The sequence below is a fragment of the Dermacentor andersoni genome, chromosome 4 (genome assembly GCF_023375885.2).
Source record: "Dermacentor andersoni chromosome 4, qqDerAnde1_hic_scaffold, whole genome shotgun sequence".
NCBI classification, from domain to species: domain Eukaryota; kingdom Metazoa; phylum Arthropoda; class Arachnida; order Ixodida; family Ixodidae; genus Dermacentor; species Dermacentor andersoni.
Genome location: NC_092817.1, coordinates 171,013,197 through 171,032,855, shown reverse-complemented (window position 1 = coordinate 171,032,855; position 19,659 = coordinate 171,013,197). Strand labels below are relative to the sequence as shown.

General features: G+C 45.6%; 1 protein-coding gene across 1 annotated transcript in view; it reads left to right on the top strand.

Annotated features, from left to right (window-relative positions):
- LOC129386601 (uncharacterized) overlaps positions 1-15,748 on the top strand; it is a 62,951-nt gene extending 47,203 nt beyond the window's left edge. Inside the window, exons 6-7 of the mRNA XM_055074686.2 lie at positions 1,470-1,595; positions 15,478-15,748. Of these exons, the coding sequence (XP_054930661.1) occupies positions 1,470-1,595; positions 15,478-15,672 (321 nt within the window). The 3' untranslated portion in view covers positions 15,673-15,748. The remainder of the gene's footprint in view (positions 1-1,469; positions 1,596-15,477) is intronic.
- Positions 15,749-19,659: the final 3,911 nt, after the last annotated feature.

Here is a 19,659-nt window from a genome sequence, read left to right as displayed (position 1 = left end):
ATGTTGAAGCTACATGGTGCAAAGGAAGACGAAGACGGGCATCTGGGCTTGGCCCGAGCTGGCTTTCAGCTTGGTCTGCGCTGCCCTGCTCTTGTAAATACCTTGTAATTAGTTCCTTTGTTTGTGTCTCCCCGCACGTAAAATTATGAAACATTGTTATGCGTTCAAAAACACAAAATCATCGAATCAATTATGTAGCTCGTATGAAGGAACCTAGTAATGAAGTTGTTGCGGGTTGGTAAAGTACAGCGTTACTCTAAACGTTTCAATGGTTATCTGACGCCTGTACGTAGTTCTTCTGAAGACCTGTGCAGCCGAGAACAGCTTGAAGTAAACCAAACTGCTGCATTCAGATTCCTGAAACGACACACGGCCATGTGTGAGGCCAGGTGGTGGGGGATTTGAAATTAACTACACGAGTGTTCTTGCCTCCGCTCTCATGCAACTGATGCGGTCGTGGAAGGTAAACGAAGCCGCAACATTGTGTTCCGCAGAAGTACACACTGAGCCATCACGACAGGTAAGATTCGATCGGGGTGCTGAGGCTTTCGTTTGGAGTGGAATATCCTGCTTCTATAAGTCCTGATGTCTCGTGTGTTTTAAGGTAAAGATTAGTAAGCAAAAAAATACGTCCACTGCATTTAATGCTGTGGCTGACATCAATCTGCTATTTACCAAGAAGCGAACTTAACTTTCCAGCAGAGTTATGGTGCGAGTGTCGCAGCACGATTCTTTGAGGCACGCACACGATTTCAAATAGAAGATTTTATGGAGTCTTAATCGGGTGGTGTTACTCTCTGTCGCACAAGCACAATACGTGGCCTCCATTTAGCCTCGACTGGTTTGAGTATCGTGGCGCGAAAAGAGCGACAACGTTGAAACACACGTCGACAGGACGGGTGCCCGTCATGTCGACGTGTACAAATGTCATGCCAACTAGCTCAAACAAAAGCTCTGCGTCAAACTTGCGCTGCTGGATTCAGCAACTGTGTGGCGCAGTACACACGGGCTGACTAGTGCAAGAAGCTCGACGTCATCGGCTTTGCGCAGGCTTCATTAGCAACTTGCTCTTGTGATGTCACCTACAATGCCCGACTTCTTTTGCTACATTGCGCAGATGGTGGTTTAAGAGTGCCTGGCGCATTGGTGCCCGATGAGCTTTTACTACGTTTAAATCAACTTTCAGAGGTGCAAATCTGCGGATCTATAAGAGAGGTGACACCTTCTTTCTGCCAATTTTTCTACTAAATATGTTAGTACCCACAATTGTTGCCTTCCTTATACTTTCCGCTGAGATTCTGTTCAACAAAAACCATGATTTTTGGAAGGAAAAGAATATCTTGCATCTTTTTTGCTGAAGCATTGGTCACCAACACTGGCCCTGTAGCTGGTGGAACGCACTACAGATAGCAGTGTAGTTACTGTACTTATCTTCAATAGTGTGAAATGTCGTTCCTCTGCTCGCACAGGCCTGCTCGAACCGGGGATTCAACAGCACGTTCTACCACGACGCAACCTATGAAGCCTCTGTCGCGTATGACAGCTCCCAGAACTGGCTTTTTACATACGATAGCGCCGTTTCGCTTCGATCTAAGGTGAGAACATTGTCCATGTCGTCAAGGCTTGTCTTTTCTCAGTTATATTTCTCTATTGTATGGGTGCACGTGCCCATGAGCGTCCATGAGAGTGTGGTGTGTGTTTGTGTTAGTGGAAGTAGCCTGGAAGGATGCTGCCAAAAACGTGGCTATGATGTGTTCGTGGCAAATATGAATGTTTGGTAAAATGAGTACAGTTCTATGGTAAGAATCCGACCGTGACAAAAAATATTAGTAGCGTTTACGTCATCTTCTAAGGTTCAGTCAGTTGCTCAGTTTGTCATGCATTCTTCCAACAAAGCACATCCGGGAGTACAGTAGGAGCATCTAACATTGTATCATGTACCGGCACAACTGCTTGCACCCAAGCAATGTTTAGGAGGAGGCTTTAGGGCTGGGGCTTCCACTTGAGTATATGTGAACGAAGAAATCGTTTTATTTGCCACGGGGGGGGGGGGGGGGGGGGGGACGCCAATCCACGTAATTTGGTGTAGTTTGTTAGATTTGAAATTATTATGGGAAAGTATAGCAACTGTGCAAAAAGATTTTATCTTTATGCCACCAATGTTTTATACCTAAAGCTACAAATATGAGAATTAAAAAAAATAAGACTATCAAATTGATAACTGTGCCAATCAGCAACGAGAAACGCCGTCACATTTCTGCAAACAGCACCTAACAGGTGCGCGATAGGCTCCGTCGACTACGGCCGCTCGAGCACAAGTTGGATTCGACGCTCTTGGTTTCTAGCTGGAATCAACAGCACTCGACGAACGGACACCGAGAAGTTTTCCAAAGGCTGGCCCTCGTTTTACCACGATTCTGAGACTTTGAAGTGTTCGACGTGCTGCAGGGTGAGCTAAGTCTAAGGTTCCACATAGCGGCGAGAAGCCACCGACGGCGGCGGAGGCCCAGCTCGGAGACTACAATGGAGACCGTAGAAGCTGCGGAGATCGATCCCGAAGAATTGAACGTGCCAGGGCAATGGTACGTTAGAAAGAAGAAAGGGAAAGCGGGCCCCCTTGTGAACAACGTGCACGCCATATGGAATGGCGTCGAGCGGCCGAGAAGCTCTCAGGGAGGAAGATGGCGGCTAAGTCGATTAAAAGGCAATTTGCCCGACTGGGAAGCCCTGCTGCGGAGCGAGGACCCTACTCCACAGCAACACGCCATCCGCCTGGCGGAAGAAGCCGCGAAGAGTCAAGACCTCTTTGCTTGCTTCTAATCGCGGTGGTCCCGGCCCCTGTCCCCAAGGCCTGTGTCCCGGGGACAGAGGGCCTTCTTATCCGGCGGTACAATAAAGTTGCTATCATCATCATCAACAGTACCTAAAAAGAAACGTAAATTGGAGAAAATTCCTGCAATATTGAACTTTTACCAAACCCATCTTAGTATTGTAACACTTATACTTAGGCTGTAAATTGATATAGCAAACTTCCCTGCTTCGGCTCCTCAGAAGATGCAGTTTACAGAAAGGCGATATCTATATTTATAGCAGAATTACGGATTTGTATACTTCATGCTTCTATTCTTTAAACTTCACAATTTTCTCCAATTGTCCTCAAATATTTTAGACAATAGATCGGAATACAGCTTGATCGATTCACTATAACTTAACTTGCTCTCTCAAATGCAACAAAATTAATTTAAATCAATACACCGGCCCTCTCATCAGACTTCTTTACATTCATTTGCTACTCATTCATTGCTACTAATGCGGGTCCTTATTTAAAAATTTCCAGTGTTTATTATTAACTCACCCAGAAACGTACTCTCCTCATTGCAATTAGTATTATAAAATAGTGTTAGCACGGAGCTGTGGCTGAGTGTTACCTTCCCCGCGATCAATTATTTTGTACGTGCTGCCAAACGCCCCACTCCCCACCACCATGTGCATGCACGGTGTGGATTAGCGTGGGCGCAGTGTGCTGGCAGATTGCGAATGAACGGCTACGGTAAATGTAGATATATTCTAACCCAAGCACCCTGCTCTAATTGTCTGCGACGCTGAATGGCGTTTACAGCTACGCAGTTGTGGGCGAAGCAGGACGAAGGAAACGCATAGAAAAGAAGCATCACGGAATGTCGGACCAATATTTGGTGACGATGCGTTTCACTTTGCATTGTTCTTGTCATCAGTTCCGCAGAGTGCACCATCACAGCGATAATGCGGATCCCGCGGTGTCTGAGCCCATGACGCCAATGACCATGGGTGCAAAAATGGGAAAATCGCTTGGATCGTTACAAAATGGGGCCCTGTTTAAGAATTTGTTGAGGCATGCTAAAAGTGCAGAAAAACACCAAAACGGTACCACGCTGGTCTAGCTAGTTCATTGTAGAAGGTTTGGGAAACCACGAAAAGAAAAAGAAAAGGGGGATTTCCGCGCCCAAGTCATGTCTTTTGTAGTCTTTGTCCACGTTTTTCTGAACTGTCTTTCGCGCTCTACAAGCGAAGGATACCTGTAAGTCGAGGTCACTACGCCTGGCGAAAGGGGTGGGCTCCATGTATAACAAGAATGTATAACGAACACTATACGATCAGATAACTTCACATTGTTGATCCAAAATATCGCGAAACAGACACAGATAAGGCATTTTGTAATTAGTCCATTTCATTTTCTTTGTACCTAATCCAGTTAACTCCTTCAGCCATTTGACTTTGGGTAGGTCGTCGCCACGCCACGCCATCGCTATCACTATTGGCCATTGGGCGTCATGAATTATATGCATGAATTTAGACTGGACAATGACGTGGATTGTTATAAGGTATGCCCCTACAGGTTTACTAAACAAGTGGTAGTTTATTTGGAGTTTGCCTGATGCAAACCACCCGCCGTGGTTGCTCAGTGGCTATGGTGTTGGGCTGCTGAGCACAAGGTCGCAGGATCGAATCACGGCCACGGCGGCCGCATTTCGATGGGGGCGAAATGCGAAAACACCCGTGTACTTAGATTTAGGTGCACGTTAAAGAACCCCAGGTAGTCGAAATTTCCGGAGTCCTCCACTACGGCGTGCCTCATAATCAGAAAGTGGTTTTGGCACGTAAAACCCCATAATTAATTATTATGCAAACCAGGGAGGAGTTCATGAACAGTTGAACACAGAAGCTTACTGACTGGGACGAGCGACGTGAAAAGAAAGGAAATTCCGGCAGAATCCATCTTTCGACGACTGCCGAAAATAATGCAATTCGCATTCCAGCTGTGTAGCAACGAACCGTGTCGCTGAAGGTACCTTTATTTGCTGCTTATACAGGAGAGGGATTCGGTTGAGGGAGTTCGTCGCATTTAATACACGCATGCGCTACAGCGCCACCGCAGGCTGTAATGCGCACACTTCCACACTCCACAAAGATAGCGTCACTAAACGCGCCCTCCCTGCGCCAGCCTGTTTCCTTCTTTATATGAATATGCACATAGAATTAGCGCTCGGCGTATCTGACTACAACTGAACCACGGCGCGATTAAGTAGGCGCCCATTGCAGGTGTGAAACGTTCTGTTGTCAGGTAGAAGACCACTTCTATCTCACTTTCGTTAGTCTGGCGGGCACCTATGGAGTCCGCTCGTAGCAACTGAAAAGCGGCATGATAGAGGTCCAAAAGCAGCAGTCCATGAAAGCGCCTGAAGTATCCAAGAACGGTAAGTGCAGCAAAAATGGACTACAGCGGCCGCTGGGAAAAAGGAAGTAACCGCCGAAAGTCAGCGCCAGCACTAGGGCGCAGTTAAACTGGCGCAGGAACGAATCAAGGTGGAATAGCGCTTCGTGAAGAGCTGGCTGAGTAGCAACAAAGGCCATGCGGAGAATTCACAAATTCATGGAGGAAAATGACTTCTCTCTGTGTGTGGGTCCCTTTCTCTATGTGTCGAAATTATTAGACTCGTAGAGCAAAATAGCTACGCAAAGTAAACATCACTACACAGCAGGCATGGAATTATCCGAGCTTCTATTCGGGTAACAAAATATATGGAGGCGTGGCACAGTTGTCCCTTTAAGTCTGCATCGTGTAGGTCAGGGAAGTGCCCTTTTTGTCTCGCTGATTGGAAGGAGCGCAACGCACTCTGTGCAACTAAAAGTTCCCCGGAATCTACAGCAGCGACCTGTCCCGCTCGTCATTTCCGCCTTCACAGCGACAAAATGCTCAATCAGGTCCTGATGGTTTCCATCCAAGAGCACAAACCCACTGCGGGTAGTTGGCTATATAGCGGGACGGAAATATCCTACCAATGCAAACAAGCTCTTTGAGGTGAGTTCCGCCTGTTCATGAACGTGGTTCCCATATTATGGCGCATACCCACAATGAAGGACCGGCCATGAAGCGCGCAGGTGTACTGATTATGATGATGATTTCTTTCTACGGCACATGTCTGCAATGAGGGATTGACCAAAAGGCGGGCGGTTTATATCGTACAAACGCCAACCAGCTCTTTGGGATGATTGCCACGCGTTGACGATTATGATGCTTTTCACACTATGACAAGCACCCACAAGGCAATGGGGCAAGAAGCGTGCTTGCATGTTGATTATAAGGATGATTTCGCATCGGCGAAGAAGCCGCCGGTTCATCTTTTTACCTTCTGTTCTCTCTCACTCCTCTTCTTTCTTTTATTAATTATTGACTTGGACATGTTTGATTTCGACCTTTTATTTTTGTATTGTTTTTTTGTATTTTCTTTCTAAAATCAGGTATGTGTGTCTTACCTCCGTATCAACCTTCGCCCCCTCCTGTCTGCAGTGTACAACTGTACCTTCAGAATAAAGTAAATAAATAATCGCGTGACGAATTATCATTCCGACCCACAACCGCCCAGACCCTCCCCGTAGTGCATACCTTGTCTTACATTCCTTACAGAGTTCTTCCTCGGAATTTCAAGAATGACAGCTAATAAACAAATGGCATGAAACAAAACACCGACAGTGCATATCTTTTGCGTTTTTGTGACATGGACGTACGTCTCAAGGACGTCTCGACGGGGCCCGCGTTAGGGGCATTCAAGACTGCAGCAGCAGCAGCAGCGGAAAGTCGAAGAAAGAGGCAAAAAAAGCTTTGATTTAAAATGAATAATTAACCCAGTAAACACCAGCGTGACCATATGGTCACGTTTGACTGCACAGTGGATTTCAATTATTTAATTTGACAAAACGGCACCAAAATCGCCTTTGACATGCCGTTAGACAGATGAGAGTTCCCTTTATGGATATCAAGTGGCAGCAGGTGGCAGTCGTTTTGTGGGAGCCCCTCGCAAAGGCGGGAATAAGTGTTGCTGTGCGAGTAGCGTCACCATGCATCACTCCAAGGGGTAACGTGTTTTTTTTTTTCCCTACTTGTTTAAGCAATAGTCGGATATGCTTACCTCCATATTGCTCTTTAAATATGTGACTTTCGATGATCATTTGTGAAAGATTAATGTTTGATTTATCCATGAACGAGCGTGTTATCTTGCGCGTTGCCATATGGTCACGCTGAGCCTTTAGGCTACCTAAGTGTTTGTTTTTTTTAAACTGCATTCTCATCTCTTGCACGGCTTCTGGCGCGTTCCCACAGTGGTTACTTCTTATTTTAGTGTCTGAATACGTTGATGTTGGAATAAATAGCGAAGATACACGAAGAAGACGATGACGACGTGTCAGGGATTTATATCGACCCGCGAGAGGGTAGCACCTATTCGGATGAAGAGTCGGCCGATGAAGACTCAGGCGGGCTCATTGACAATCTAATCGGGCGGCAGCTATGAGCCGGCGCTGAAACTGTTTTCTCTGACGGACGCCGCATTGGTGGATCCGACTCGCACGATGACGACCCCGGCAGGCAAGGTGACGGAACATGAGAGGTTTCTTCTGCTGTAGCTGATGCGGCCATTTCTGCGATATTATCCACTGCTTCTAAGTAGACGAACGGTGATCTCCAGAAAAGCCTTGGCATATTTCCCTACCCAAACATTGCTGCTTACAGGGACTTTTCACCTGTTGAGTTCGAAATCTTTTTTGACAAGGCCGTCGTGGAGCTGCTAGTCGAACAAACAAGAAAGTAGGCGTTATTTTTCAATATGCCCGATCCGGAGGTTACCAAAAAAGAATTAGGTTTTCTTGGAGTGCTCGTTTTGTCCGGCTATAACCGCTTGCCAGGGAAAAAGTGCTATTGGGACAGCGCCTTGGATATGTGCAACACGATGGCCTAAATTGCTATGCGAAGAAATCGCTTCGTACAGATAATGCGATTACTGCACTGTGCGAAATGCAAGCCTAAAGCTTAGTGACAAGTTGGCAAAGTCACGTCCATTGATGGCACTATTGAAAGCAAGGTTTCTGGAGCACTTTCAACCTGTGCGTCACCTGAGCTATGACAAAAGTATGATTGAGTATTATGATCGTCATGGCTGTAAACAGTTCATACGCGGAAAGCCTATCCGCTTCGGGTATAAAGTATGGTGCCTAAATGCCAGGAACGGATACCTTGTAAACTTCAAAGTGCATCAAGGCAAGCAGGGCATCCCGGAAGATCTGAAAAATATGAAAAGGACTACGCCACTTCTTCAAATGGTGGATATACTCGCAGCAGAGACGCACGACGTTCCTTTCTTTTTCTATTTTGATAATTTATTCACAGGCATGCCGCTACTCAGGCATTTCAAGGCACAGGGCTACGAAGGCACGGGCACAGTGAAGCAGAACCATTTTCGCAAAGAGTGTCCTATCGCTCGACCACAATTCGTCAAGCGCCAACCTCGCGGGCATGAAGAGCCCGTGCTGAGCGACAATAGGATAATTGTTGACCGCTGGATGGACAATTCTGTAGTAACGATCATAAGCACCATTCATGGCGCAGAGCCAGTGTCATCTGCAGACAGCTACTCTCGTGTTCAGAAGAAGCAAATCAAGGTGGCCCGCAAAAACACTGTTGCTCGGTACGAGTTTTATGGGTGGTATGGACCAGATGGATGCAAATGTAGGCGCCAACAGGATTGTAATCCATGGCAAAAAGTGGTGGTGGCCAATTTCGACTTGACTTTGTGATGTATCTATCAGCAACACTTGGAGGCTGATTCGTAGAACAGGGTTCAACGTCACGCAGGTGGAATTCCGCAGGCAAATTGCACAAAGCTACGTCATGCCATGGGACAATAAGCATAGAGGACCTGGTCAACGCAGAATTCCAAGGACTGGTGATGTCCTGTATGGTACACGGTATGACCAAGTGGCCCACTTTGTTGCACCAATACATAATGACAAGAGGTGGAGGTGTGCATGAGATAATTGCAACAGCGCAGTGCACACACAATGCACAAAGTGTGACGACGGCATATGTATTCCATGATTTAAACCATATCACGCTAAATAAGTTCTCGCCTATTCGCTATGTATGTTTTTGTGATGTTTCTTGGCTTGAAATAAATGTTTTTCACTTCGCGTATTTTGCTGTAGCGTAAGGGCCCAGTGTGACCATATGGTCACGGGCTATATTTCAAAAACTAATTAGGCAAGAGCAATAATTTTTTGCATGTGAATTATTAGTATAAAGGTAAGTTAATATATTAGATTTATTTCAAGATAGCAAGAAAAAAAAAAGAAAACGGTCCCTAATGGGTTAAAAGTCCTCATAACGACTGTTGCAGTGCGCAGCACGAGTGCGTGAGAGCGCGCGCGCCAGTTTCTTCTGCACTTAAGACGCAGCAATAAAAGGAGGAAATTTATAGGCTTTCATTAACCACTTCACATACATCACAAAATTGGCAGTGGATATGCAATAATAATAATAATAATAATAATAATAATAATAATAATAATAATAATAATAATAATAGATATTCTACCGCATTTTACAGTGAAGCCGTTAGCTCCTCGTTGGTGGGCATTTTTTCGTGGTGGCTATTGCATTGGGCTGCTGAACCCGAGGTCGCGGGATCGAATCCCGGCCACGGCGGCCGCATTTCATCATCATGATCATCAGCCTGGTTACACCCACTGCAGGGCAAAAGCCTCTCCCATACTTCTCCAACAACCCCGGTCGTGTACTAATTGTGGCCATGTCGTCCCTGCAAACTTCCTAATCTCATCCGCCCACCTAACTTTCTGCCGCCCCCTGCTACGCATCCCTTCCCTTGCAAACCATTCCGTAACCCTTAAGGACCATCGGTTGTCTTCCCTCCTCATTACATGTCCTGCCCATGCCCATTTCTTTTTCTTGATTTCAACTAAGATGTCATTCACTCGCGCTTGTTCCCTCACCCAATCTGCTCTTTTCTTATCCCTTAACGTTACACCTATCATTCTTCTTTCCGTAGCTCGTTGCGTCGTTCTCAGTTTAAGTAGAACCTTCTTCGTAAGCCTCCAGGTTTCTGCCCCGTACGTGAGCACTGGTAATACACAGCTGTTATATACTTTTCTCTTGAGGGATAGTGGCAACCTGCTGTTCATAAATTCAGAAGGCCTGCCAAACGCACCCCAGCCCACTCTTATTCTTCTGATTGTTTCAGTCTCATAATCCGGATCCGCAGTCACTACCTGTCCTAAGTAGATGTATTCCTTTACCATTTCCAGTGCCTAGCTACTTACCGTAAACTGCTGTTCTCTTCCGAGGCTGTTAAACATTACTTTAGTTTTCTGCAGATTAATTTTTAGACCCACCCTTTGGTTTTGCCTCTCCAGGTCAGTGAGCATGCATTGCAGTTGGTCCTCTGAGTTAGTAAGCAAGGCAATATCATCAGCTAATCACAAGTTACTAAGTATTCTCCATTAACTCCTATCCCCAATTCTTTCCAATCTATGCGCTTCCCAATCCATGGCCGCATTTCGATGGGGGCCGAATGCGAAGACACCCGTGTACTTAGATTTAGGTGCACGTTAACAAACTCCAGGCAGTCGAAAATTCCGGAGTCGACTACTACGGCGTGCCTCATAATCAGGAAATGGGTTTGGCACGTAAAACCCCATAATATAATTTTTAATTTTTTCGCGTCCATGTCCGTTGTCAAAGAATGTGGGCCGATCGCGGAGGTTCTGCAATACCGGGCCGACCCGCGGCGAAGCTGAAGCAGGCTTTGTTCTTTGAAATCACGCATACAACATACAGAACAGCATTCGTTTCCATAAAAAACAAGCACAGAACAAGCATCCAAACCATATAATTGATGCTCCTGTTAAAATGCGAAGCGCGTAGTGCTCCCCGCGTACGTTTCCCCTGTAAAGATTATACTGCTGCACAGTGTGCCGCGGCGACCGCAGCTTGCGACTGGGGGAGTGACGTCACTAGACTTTCGCATATGAAAAAAAACCAGCCTTGGAACTGTTTTCATTGTTGCAGTACTGCTACGGGCAGGCAGCGCTTAGTTAGGGCTCGCGTGGAGCCGCGTGAATACGAGGTGCGGCAGTGGGAAAAAAAGTGACAATGAGATCAGTGGCGGCAGGCTTTCAAAATTGTCATTACTCCCATTACTACCATTACTCTAAATTACTATTGCTACAATTATATTAAAGCAATAAAGCATTGAATACGCCCCTAAGCGTGGTTTTCAACATCTTTACTGGACATCCGCTTTCGCAGGGCCAGGATGCCGATTCAATTTTTATAATGTCAGATGAAGAGCACTCTTACAAAGCCATTCAATAAGAACTGTTGCCGTTGACGTAGTGAACACGTCTGTTTGATATGTGCTTATTGTATTAGCTGCTTAGCTAACGTAATCAGTAAGACAATGGGTTCCTTAATTCAGCAGAATATTTATTAGTGCTTTCTGTAAGACATAACCGTTCCGTTTCTTGAGCTCTAATACTAGAACAAGTGGACATTTATTGCACGAAAATTCTAAATACATGACTGACTAATTAAAACATTAATTCATCCACATTATAACTCGCTGCCTTAAGACACATATTGTGTTTCACGATTTGGATCCGTTGATTATGCGGGGCAAAATATCTTCGCACGAATTGTGAGGCGGGTATCAGCTTCGAGACGCGAGTTTACTAATTTTCCCCCATGTGGCGTTGGAACTTCATTGGAGATGAACTGGAGCCAAATTGTTCCAGTTCGTTTGTTTTGCATGGCTTATCAACTCATATACCTTATATAGACCATATAAAAGTAGATATTCCCGTAAGATTGATGGCGATTACCGCATAACTGCTGCTAGCTTTAAAATTATTTCCAAATTGACGTGCATTGACAACTCCCCGGCTTCAATTCATCATGTTCAATATGCGCTTCCGTGTAATAATGAAATTATTAGTTCAAGTGATTTAGTCAAACTTGGTTCCGTAGTCGATGTGCACTTCAATTCCTGTGTCAAGTAATGCTCGCCTCTCTGAGTAATGCAGCTTCATTCATTAAGAGCCCAAGGAAAACCACTTGCCAAACTTAATTTTTGTTTGGTGCGCAATCATTTTTTTCACATTGCAATTGCATTTCTAAGTTTTATGACTTTCGCTTTAATATTTAGAAATCTGGAGGACGCTTACGCTTTGCCTTTATGAGTGAAACGCAATGCCATTCAAAGATCCCTGACCTCTTCTCACGCTTCCAAGCAACTGTAGCTTATGTAACCGTAATTTTTACCAGGAAGCGCTAGCGGCGAACGCTATGCACAAAGGCGAGCTTTCTCGTAAAAATGCCGCCTCTTGCGTGAGCTGATCCTGGAGGCAGTGCACAGCCGAATGAAGAAAATTGCATCATTTTAAGGTTTCTGTTATTGTTTACCAATTAAAACATTTAGGTGTGAGGACATTTAACATAAAAGACATGCGCTGTCGGCGTTTTGTTTCATGACATTTGTTTCACGGCAGTCATTCTCGAAACTGCGAGGAATAACTTTGTGAAGCAGGAATGCGAAGGTTGTGGGATCGTTCCCCACCAACGGCAAGTTGTTTTTTTATCCACTTTCATTTCCATTAATTTATCGTTTCTTTATTTCATTTATTAAGCACAAGCAATTTCTCCTATGTTGTCCTTGGTCTCAGTCTTTGTTGGCTTCTTCTGATTTGCCAAGAATGGAAGACAAGGTATGAGCAATTTCTGGGATCGAATGTCGGGACAATATAACCAGCATATACCAGATGTCATATAGCAAGGCATCACATATACATATACCTAGACATATACAAAATGTTTCGCACACGGGAATCCGAGGAGACACCGGATTTTTTGTGACACGGTGCCCTTAACACTATCGTATAGAAAACCAAAGAGAAAGAGAGAGATAAAGACGTGGGCCTTTACAGGGGAAACACGGTACATGTCATCAGAAGCTTCCTATGGTTTGGAACTTAAAACAAAAAAGTTTACTTTGAATGGTCAAATGAAGCATTACGAAAGCCCGTTTAGCCCTTTCGTGGCAAGATTGTAATTTAAGAGGCCATTCACTGTCTGAAAGGTGTTTCCAATATTCAAGTGCGTGACATTTTTTCAGCACGTAGCTCAAAATAGCTTTCATGTTGTTTTCCGAAACAAACGCCGTGCTAATATAACAATTGATACAAATGAACACGTGATAGTTTACGACAGATGCAGTTGCACGAGTGTAGAGCATTCAGCAGTTAGTTAAATGTTGGTTGTAACATCGCACATATGATGGTGGCCTCACTTGTTAAGGCCTTTGATTTCCTGCACTATAATCTGTTGCATGGTATGTACCGGCGACATTTTTGCTACACGTTCTTAACATATCACGAGAATGGACCTGCCTTCAGCTGGTTCCGGAATGCGGGTTGCCCTTTTTAATGTCACGGCTCCTGTTGTCTTGCAGCGCAACATACTCTATACATCATCTTTGGCATTTCTCGTTTTCTCCCAGTCTGCAATTAAATCAAGTATAAGGCGCCTATAGTTATACGGGCCTTCATGAAAAATATATTTTTGTACATCTACAAGTATTTACTGTAACATTGTTTGGTTTTTGTTGAATGTTAAGACAAGACTATTGTGATTATTGTCAGTGCCAAAAAAGGAACTTGAAGAAATAATACCTATTATGTGATCGATATTCTCTCTATGTATGTGCTACCACCAAGGAGTTCTTTTAGCCCATAAAAACGTTTTGCAGCAGTATTGGTCCGACATTATCATATCTGCGTTGACGTAGTAGTTCTGCGGAAACCCCCTAGGTGTAGAGAAGTAATTAATAAGGGGAAATGAGACGTCCACCGAAACGTAGCTAAGTGCTCCGAAGGAAACCCATACGGGTTTCTCTAAAAAAAGCCTCGCAGTGGAACAAAGATTCGTCCTGGTACGGGACTCGAACCCGGGACCACTGCCTTTCCGGGGCAGCCAATGAGTTTCCTTTGTAGCACTTAGCTATGATTGGGTGGACGTCTCATTTACCCTTATTAATTACTTTTCTCCACCTTGCGGGTTCCCGCAGAACTATTCCGTCAAACTCTTGTCTTTGCCTCGAGTTGTTGAAAAATTTGACTTCGCCCTGCCATCTGCTATCCACCTGGTTAGCTCAGATGGTAGAGCGGCTGTCCAGGAAAGGCGGTGGTCCCGGGTTCGAGTCCCGGACCAGGACGAATTTTTCTTCCACTGCGATGCTTTCCTTTAGAGAAACCCTTATTGGTTTCCTTTGCAGCACTCAGCTACGTTTGGGTGGACGTCTCATTTCCCCTTATTATTATCTGAGTTGAGTACAAGCAAATCTTGCCGGTATACACATAGGCCCAGCGAACTTTACAAAGTACGCATGCATTCACTTTGACGTAACACTGTAAATATGCAGTGTTTATGCAATGTCATGTATTCCTCACTTCAAGCATACTTTTTGACCCTTACACGTACAAAACTGCTTCTCGAAGAAAGTACTCAGCACGACTAAAAATAAACAAACTCTTTCTTGAAGTACTTACTATCTCTAGTATTTCTCCAATTTTAATTATGAATAAATCAAATACATTATGCAGCTCAGAAAGAAAACTACAATGTGGTGTTCTTGGCAAGACGTTTCTAAGAAAAATGACATACTGAATTAAACAAATAAAATGGTGCTGTGCTTTAAGCATTAGACTGCGCACTCACTAATGGCTTAGGGGTTAGAATTGTGCTCTCTCCTACATGTGATTTAAACCAAATCCAGTTTTTAGTAAATTAAAAGATCTAGTATTACCGTGCTGGCTCACAAGAAAGTCTTATAAACCAAGGTTGGCTTGATGAGACTTTCGGTAACGTATAAGAATTGGTGCAAGAAGGAAATGGCAACATGCTATAGCCGTTAACTTCGGTTGTCGTTGCGCTCACAGTAAAGGTTTGTGTAGAGTCAGTGATTTAAATCAGAATATAAGTACTTATTTATTATTCTTTTTATTATTAGTTGGGCAGTGTTTTATAAGTATCCTAGTCGTGCAACGACATCGATATAAAATTTCGTAGATACAATTGTTACTGTGTTTCATAAAGCAATTTTCTTTACGTTATTGTTTGCCACTAACATCACTAAATCTTCAAAGAACGAAAAATGCAAAATGTCGACATAATTTATTATATGTAATGATATAACTACATTACAATAAATAATAACGTATGATTATAATAATATAACGTACGTGTGTATTATATGAACTAGTATAGCTATATTGTGTAAACTGTTACTTCGTTCAGCCAATATTTGGAAATGTGCTATCTGGTTCTGCTGTAAATAGGCAAACGTTAATAATCCCAAGTGAATTATGCCAGGTCTTTTCTTGAATAAATATGCAGTCTTCTAGCTCAAAGTGCAAGTTTGGGCTTCTTGCATTCACGTCAATTTACCACTGGAAGCACAACAAACTTCATCCAACTCGGCGTTGCAGTTGGCGTACAAACCAAGTTGATGAATCTATGTATTTGTATTCATCGACCGAACTAAAAATTGAAGCTCTCTCTTTGTGCCGTATTGTCACTAGACATTGTTTTATGTGCAGTTATGCAAGAGCAAGCGGATAGCGGTGGATGTCGACTACACCTTGGCTGCCGTCAACATTCAGTTTGAAGACTCCATGAACAACTGCGGCTTCGGAGTTTATCCCCGGCTCACCATGTTGAAGGCCGTGGCCGGCTTTCTAACACGAAATTACACGTCGGCCGCCAAAGAGGGCGCGTGCATGGCGCTTGGCTAGTAGCAGACCTGTGCATTACATCGTTCATCGTTCATCTCCTTTCGTGACATTTTACTTATTCAAACAACATGTCAAAAAATAAAGCATATACATTGTTTCATAAATAAATTTTACGTGGAGAAATTGGCTACCTGGATACCTATAGTAAACTACGATAGCGTTAGGTTAAACAGGCAGATAAAAATGAGGCGAGGCCAAACTGGGCCAATCCTGTCAGCTGTGCAGTGCAGCATTTCGAACCACTACATAGCTGGCACAAGAAAGGATGGGGGAAATGGCGCGCTAAGCTTTTATAAGCAAAGTTTTGTAATGCAGTGTGCCTCACACGCCAAACATCTCAATGCGCGAGCGGGCAAACTTGGGTAGTTAGGTTAGTTACTTGACCTATGCAAGTGGATACGGCCTAATCGGTAGAGAAATAGCTGTTGTAGTTGTGAAAGCCGGTTCAGATGCCAACATCTGACCCTTATTTTTACTGAAGCCCAAACCAGCCAAGGCAGGAACCTATATAAGTGCCTTAAAATTTCAAATTTTAAAGTGCCTGGTAAGACGCAAAAAATCATCATCATCATCATCAGCCTGGTTACGCCCACTGCAGGGCAAAGTCCTCTCCCATACTTCACCAACTACCCCGGTCGTGTAATAATTGTGGCCATGTCGTCCTTGCAAACTTCTTAATGTCATCCGCCCACCTAACCTTCTGCCGCCCTCTGCTACGCTTCCCTTCCCTTGGTATCCAGTCCGTAACCCTTAATGACCATCGGTTATCTTCCCTCCTCATTACATGTGCGGCCCATGCCCATTTCTGTTTCTTGATTTCAACTAAGATGTCATTAACCCGCGTTTGCTCCCTCACCCAATCTGCTCTTTTCTTATCCCTTAACGTAACACCCATCATTCTTTCCATAGCTCGTTGCGTCTTCCTCAATTTAAGCAGAACTCTCTTCGTCAGCCTCCAGGTTTCTGCCCCATACGTGAGTAATGGTAAGACACAGCTGTTGTACAGTTTTCTCTTGAGGGATAGTGGCAACCTGCTGTTCATAATTTCAGAATGCCTGCCAAACGCACCCCAGCCCTTCTAATTCTTCTGGTTATTTCGGTCTCATGATCCGGATCCGTGGTCACTACCTGCCCTAAGTAGATGTATTCCCTTACCACTTCCAGTGCCTCGCTACCTATCGTAAACTGCTGTTCTCTTCCGAGACTGTTAAACATTACTTTAGTTTTCCGCAGATTAATTTTCAGACCCAACCTTCTACTTTGCCTCTCCAGGTCAGTGAGCATGCACTTCAATTGGTCTCCTGAGTTACTAAGCAAGGCAATATCATCAGCGAATCTCAAGTTGCTAAGGTATTCTCCATCAACATTTATCCCCAATTCTTCCCACTCCAAGTCTCTGAATACCTCCTGTAAACAGGCTGTGAATAGCATTGGAGAGATCGTATCTCCCTGTCTGGCGCCTTTCTTTATTGGAGGGAGGAGGAGGAATAAACTTTTATTGTAGAACCAGCACTTTAAAATGGCCGGGCCTAAGCCTCCCACGAAGGGACGTCGAGGGCTTGCCTCGCCGCCGCCTCGCGGGCCTGCTGGGTCGCCCAGGTTTGGTCGTCGAGGGCGGAGCTCCGCAGAGCCTCATGCAACCTCGACGAGAGAGTCGTGGTGTTAGTCTGGGTGTACTGTGCTGGGCACTCCCATAGCATATGCGGAAGTGTAGCCGGGTGAATTCCACAGCACCGGCAGTAGGGGGTAGTGTAGACGTCCGGAAATATAAGGTTGAGGCGGGCGGGTGAAGGGTACGTGTTTTTTTGTAGTAGACGCAGGGTGGTAGCCTGCGCCCGGCTGAACTTTGGGTGAGGCGGGGGGAAGATTCGGCGACTGAGGTAAAATGCCTTAACGAGATCGTTATAAGTTGTCAAACTGTCACTGGTGCCCAACTAATCTCCAGTGACTCCGGCGCGGTTGACTAGGCCTCGCGCAATGGAGTGGGTGACCTCGTTGAGATTGGGGAGGTGTGGGTGGACAGGGCCGGCATGGGCCGGGATCCATGTTAGGGAGATTATGCTGTCTTTAGAGTGTGGAGCCTGGCAGAGGATGCGAAGAGCTTGGGGAGAAATACGGCCTTTGCTGAAGTTAGTAACGGCTGAGCGGCAGTCACACACTATGGTGTGACAGGTGGTATCTAAAGTGGCCAGGGCGATGGCCACTTCTTCAGCCGTCTCCGCAGGGGGGGGGGAGTGACGCTGCAGGCGTGGTGTAGGACTCCATCGCGTGTAGCGACGGCCACAAATCGTGTGCCATGGGAGTATTGGGCTGCATCAACAAATGTGACGCCAGGTACATGGGCAAGCGCTTTTATGATAGCTCCGGCCCGAGCTTGGCGCCGGGCCCTGTTATATTCAGGGTGCATATTTCTAGGGATAGGGTGTATGTAGATCCAGCTACGGATGTCGTTCGGGATCGGTTGTTTGGGGCCCTGTTGCTGATGGTAGGTGAAGCCAAGCGTGGACAGAATAAAGCGCCCCGTTTCAGTAAGGGTGAGCCGTTAAGCTGAGAGCGTTGTTGGGCTTCAATGAGTTCGGAAAGGTTGTTGTGAACTCCCAGTTGGTTGAAGAGTTCAGTGCTGGTGCAATGTGGGAGACCAAGTGCTTGCTTGTAGACCCCTCGTATGAGGGTGTCGAGCTTGTTTTGCTCAGCCCGGTACCAGTTGAGGTACTCAGCAACGTAGGTAATGTGGCATATGACAAAGGATTGGACGAGTCGGAGAAGGCTTTCTTTGAGTCCTCCACGTCGGTTAGATATACGTTTAAGAAGTCGTAGGGTGTTTTGACATTGGGTACAGATCTTGTTGAGAGCCAAGGCGTTGGAGCCGTTGGTAGAGATGGTGAGACCGAGAACCCGGATACTAGGGACGTGTGGGATAGGACTGCCATCTTGAAGGCGTAGGGTGATGGCGTCACAGGGTCGGTGATCAGATTGGTGTTTGGGAGGGCGACCCCGCTAAATGGGCTTGTATAGCAGAAGCTCCGATTTAGCCGGCGAACAGCGCAGTCCGGTCCCTTGGAGATAGGCTTCAACCATGTCAATCGCCGTTTGGAGGGCTGATTCCATTTGACCATCACTGCCTCGGTACGACCAGATGGTGATGTCGTCGGCGTAGATGGTATGGTTGATATTGTCGACTTGCTGTAGTTGCTTGGCAAGGCCAATCATGACTAAGTTAAAGAGCATGGGAGAGATAACTGAACCTTGCGGGGTGCCTTTGCTGCCAAGGGGAAGCTGGTCTGATCGTAAATCCCCGGCCGAGAGGGTAGCCGTGCGATTGGAGAGAAAGTCACGGATGTAATTGTAGGCTCGCTCTCCCAGGTGGAGGTTGGAGACCTGGTCAAGGATAGCTGCATGTAAAACGTTATCAAAGGCTTGAGTGAGGTCGAGTCTGAGAATGGCTTTCATGTTACGGGAACGATCGTTTAGCACTTGATGTTTGAGCTGCAACATAGCGTCTTGAGTAGAAAGGTGAGGGCGAAATCCAATGATGGTTTGGGGATAGAGAGAGTTGTCCTCGAGGTGACTGTTGATGCGTGCTAAGGAGGCGTGTTCCATCACCTTGCCTACGCATGAAGTGGGGGAGATGGGCCTTAAGTTATTGAGGCTAGATGGTTTGCCAGGCTTTGGGATTAGGATAGCGTTGGCAGTCTTCCAGGAGGCTGGAAGGGCACCACTGCGACAGCAATCGTTGATGTAGTCAGTCAGATGGGACACGGACTCGTCATCGAGATTGCGAAGGCTTTTGTTAGTGATCCCGTCTGGCCCTGGAGCAGAACGACCGTTAAGCTTGCGTAGAGCGGCATGTATTTCAAATACGCTGAAATCGACGTCTAGTGTAGGGTTGGGGCTACCAATGTAATTGCTGTGTAGACTGACTTGTCCCCTGGAGATATATCTGGTGCAGAGGTAGTCAAGCACCTGTTGTGGACCTTGCTTAAGGGT